Below are 3,917 nucleotides of genomic sequence, written 5' to 3' on the forward strand. Positions count from 1 at the left end.
AAACCCCTTGAGATGAATCGATAGCGAAAATGTTTCAATTTGAGGTGCTTGAACTCGAAACATTGATTTTTTTTTCTTCTATCGGAGTTTGGAGTTTGGTTGTCGGGATTCATTTTTTTGAAGAAAGTAGAGAGAAATTGATAGAAGGATGTGAGTTTGAAGGTTAAAATATGTGTATATTTATAGATGCTGTAAACGGTAAAAAAATTAAAAACTTAATTTTTTGATATGTTGCTGTTAAGTATAAAAAAAAATACCGTTTTTCAACAGGTGGATTGGAAAAAAAATTAATTTTTTTATTTCTTACCGTTTTTCAACCGTTCAATTGGAAAAAAAATCGGCCAATAAAAGCAAGAGAGACTGCAGGAATCCCTCCCCCCACCTCCTCCCCGCACCGGCGTTGCCGCACTCCTGGTGCGGTGTTCCGGTGAGCGGAAAAGGGTCCCGCTGCCCTTCCCCCGGCGCTCCATCGGGTCTAATAGATTTCACTTGTGATTTTGTAAAGTCAAACCTAGAACTTTCCAAATTGTAATTACTCAATGATGATAGTCGAGTATGTGTTCTAATATGAAACCCTTTTTATATAATAAATGCAATTAAGAATCTCTCATAACAGTGAACACAAGTCTTATGAATTTTCCAGTTAAAACCTAACAAGATAATCAAATTAACTAACCATCGTCAATCCTTTACGTCAAGAACAAGTTAAAATTATGTAATTTCATTATATATAAATCTCTCATTTCGTCCCGTTAACATCAGATTAATATTATAAAGCCCTAAATTTTTAACGCGTAATTGGAAAAAGCCCTGATATTTTTGTTAATATTGCTCTGGCCACAACTTTCTCGCAGAATTATCACTCTAGCCCACTTAACAAGTTTCATGGTTAATTTGGTTAACTTTTTTTGCAAAATCAGTCCTAAAATGTTCAAATTTGGTCCCTGATGTTTGCAAAAAATTACACCATATGATTTTCTAACTTTATTTTTCGTTTTTTGTATACTTTATTTATTTTCGGGTTTTTTTATAAATATATATACATTTTTTATTTTCTTTTTTTATATATACTTTATTTATTTTCATTTTTTTTAACTTTTCAACAATTTGATTTTTTTACCTTTTGTTTTCTATTTTAGTGTATATATAGAGTATATTAGAGTTTTTTTTTTTTTTTTTTTTTTTTTTCATTTTTCTTTTCGTATTATTTTTTAATTTTTTTCATCTTTTTATTTATTTTTTTTCTTATTTGTTTTCCAATTATTTGTTTTTTTTTTTGTATTTTTAACTTTTTTATTGACCTTTTTCGAAAAAATGTAAAATGTATTAATATATTAGAGTATATTACAATTTTGATAATTTATAGTTTTGTAATTTTTTTTATTTTTTTTCAAGTAAATAAAATAGTTATGTTTATATTTATAATTTCGGTCAAACTTATTTTCTTTTTATTCTTTTTTTCTTTAGTGTTATTATATTTATGTTACGAAAAAATGAAAATTAAAAAAATATTAAGGCTTTTCCCAATTATACGTTAAAAATTTAGGGTTTTTATAATATTAGTCCCGTTAACATCCGTAAACGTAGCGAAAGTCATGAAAGGTAGTTAAGAAACGTAGGGAGTTGCAATGTAATAAACTGGTGAGAGGCAAGCAGGAACATGTAGGGTGGGTCCCACTTATTAATAGACAAGTAAATAAATAATAAAACATATATATGAAAGTAAAAGTGTAAAACCATCTTTCAATAAAACTTAAAACACAAATTATATGGAACTAAAACCACAATCAAACATGCCAACAGACCTTGAATATAAAATTGATAGTTTAGAAACTATTTGACAAATACAAAGACCAAATTTACAGTTGTCTCTAAATTAAAGCCTTGTAGTTATCATGTAGACAAATTGGTGAAAAAATGTGTTGAATGTTTTAGTACTTCAATAAATAAATAAAAAGGTCTACTAAAAAACTTGAGCAAAATCTGCAGGATATTTTACCAGTCTAACTTTCTATTTACACATCAAACTTTCATAAACAAATCCTAAAAATCTTGCTTACAAACGAACAATTCTGAATGTAGGTAGGGAATTTTATTTAAAAAAAAAACACAAATGTAACTTCAGCAAGAAAAAAAAAACAAAAAGACTAATTTGCCCTGGGAGCAGCCCACTCAACACTCAAGATAAGGTTATCATAACCATACCCATTAAGCTTAGCAATAGCTCTTTCACCCTCTTCCCTCCTGACAAAATTAACAAACCCAAACCCTCTGCTCATTCCAGTCTTCTGATCCATAGCCACATAAACCCTAGACACGTTCCCAAAAGGTCTGAACAGCTCCAGCAAATCAGGCTCACGGGTGTCCTCTGAAAGGTTATTCACCCGAACCGAGTTCTCATCATTCCTACGTCTCATGTCTGCACCAGCAGTGGTTCGAACCGCACCCGCACGCATCGTGGGTGGGACATATGCACCCTTGGTTGCACCCGTGGCTGATGAGTCTGAAGGGTTTGGGTTCTCTGTGAAGAACTCAGTGGGCTGAGCCAAGTCCTTGTAAGGGCACTTTGAGGTCCAGTGGTCACCTTTCTTCCCACATGTCCTGCATACCATCAATACAGCTCCTCCTTTAGACATTTGAGCTAATGGATCTCCAGATGCATTTCCGTCTTCAGCTTTTGTACCTAAAAGGTTGAAGTTGGCATTAACAACAAAGATCACAATCAGTATATCTAACAGGCAGCAGTGAAGATCTAAGTGAACTGAAACAGTTGATCTAGGTGATAGACCTGATGAAGAGAACTAGGGATAGATGAAAATAAAGTTGTTCAACTTCACATGTATTAGCATAACTTTATGACGGATAATTATAAAGGTATGTTACAATTTTATGATGTTTCAGATCTATGAATGACGTACCTGGAGCCCTAGGGCGTTCAAAGATGATTTCCTCTGTTGAAACCATGGTGAGTCTGGCGCCGACGTCCTCTTGAACGGCATCGCCGAACTTAGGCCAAGAACGCGCCTCCACGGCGCGCTTGCTGAGCCGAGCATTGGCGAGTTTACGGACGCGCGTGGTGGTGGTAATCTTAACCCGATTTCCTTCATCGTTGAATTTGTACTCGAATATCTTCTTCAAGCCGTGTTCGTCAGGTCCAATAACCTGTTTCGGTGGCAACAAATAGTCATAGTCGCCACCATCATCTTCTTCCTCCAATTCGCCCCATCTGGGTTTTTGAGTCATGTCTGCGAAGCTGCTAGAATCGATTTGCGTTTGTTGCTGCGGGAAAATTAAGGTAAGAGAGTCGGAGTGGTAATGTGAATAAGATGAACTGATGAAGATGTAATGAAGTCGGTTGCTGTGATTCTTTGGGCTTCAAACTCTGGGCAGTTTGTTAAACCTGAGTTTGGACTTTGGTTTTGGGCTTTACGCGAGACAATGAGAGATTGAGAGGTAATTGTTTTCGCTTATACGTGAGCTTGAACATTTATAACTATTTTTTAACAAGAGAATTAATTTTCAAACTGGAATTATTTCATGAGCTTGATATCTGAAAATGCTTAATATCTATAAGCTTTGAATTAAATATGTTAATTTGAATTTTCTTGAGTTATGTTGATCTATATAAGTTGTTTCAAAGATATTGAAATGAAACTTTGAAGATGTAATCTCAAAAAGTGAAATATTGTCAATATTGAATTTTTAGTCATTGTCATAAAACTTTGAAATATTTGTTTGTGGAAAAAGAATTTCAAACAGACTTTTAATAAAAAGTATATTGAATTTTAACTAAGTTTTATAATTATAATAAAGTATCTAAAACTTATCTAATATTTTTATCCTTCTAAATTTTGATCCTATAAAATATTCTATTATATTTTAATTTTGAAGATTCCCACGGTTCCTCATTTTGGTCG

At 33.1% G+C, this 3,917-nt stretch overlaps 1 protein-coding gene across 1 annotated transcript; it reads right to left on the reverse strand.

The window, feature by feature from the left end:
- Positions 1-1,972: 1,972 nt before the first annotated feature.
- LOC145133906 (uncharacterized) lies at positions 1,973-3,359 on the reverse strand. The gene is made up of 2 exons (XM_079068852.1): positions 2,919-3,359; positions 1,973-2,683 (listed from the first exon to the last, which is right to left on the reverse strand). The coding sequence occupies exons 1-2, from the start codon at positions 3,241-3,243 to the stop codon at positions 2,148-2,150; spliced, it is 861 nt and encodes a 286-aa protein (XP_078924978.1). The 5' UTR covers positions 3,244-3,359; the 3' UTR covers positions 1,973-2,147.
- Between the last annotated feature and the right edge of the window lie 558 nt (positions 3,360-3,917).

This window comes from Lactuca virosa, chromosome 8, assembly GCF_052849685.1.
Source record: "Lactuca virosa cultivar CGN04683 chromosome 8, Lactuca_virosa_CGN04683_v6, whole genome shotgun sequence".
Classification (NCBI taxonomy): domain Eukaryota; kingdom Viridiplantae; phylum Streptophyta; class Magnoliopsida; order Asterales; family Asteraceae; genus Lactuca; species Lactuca virosa.

Bases quoted from the DNA above. Each gene is read 5' to 3' on its own strand.
- LOC145133906 (XM_079068852.1), bottom strand. From the start codon at position 3,243: ATGACTCAAAAACCCAGATGGGGCGAATTGGAGGAAGAAGATGATGGT. The intron at 2,684-2,918 runs GTACGTCATTCA...TCAACCTTTTAG, and splicing joins TGAACGCCCTAGGGCTCCAG to GTACAAAAGCTGAAGACGGA.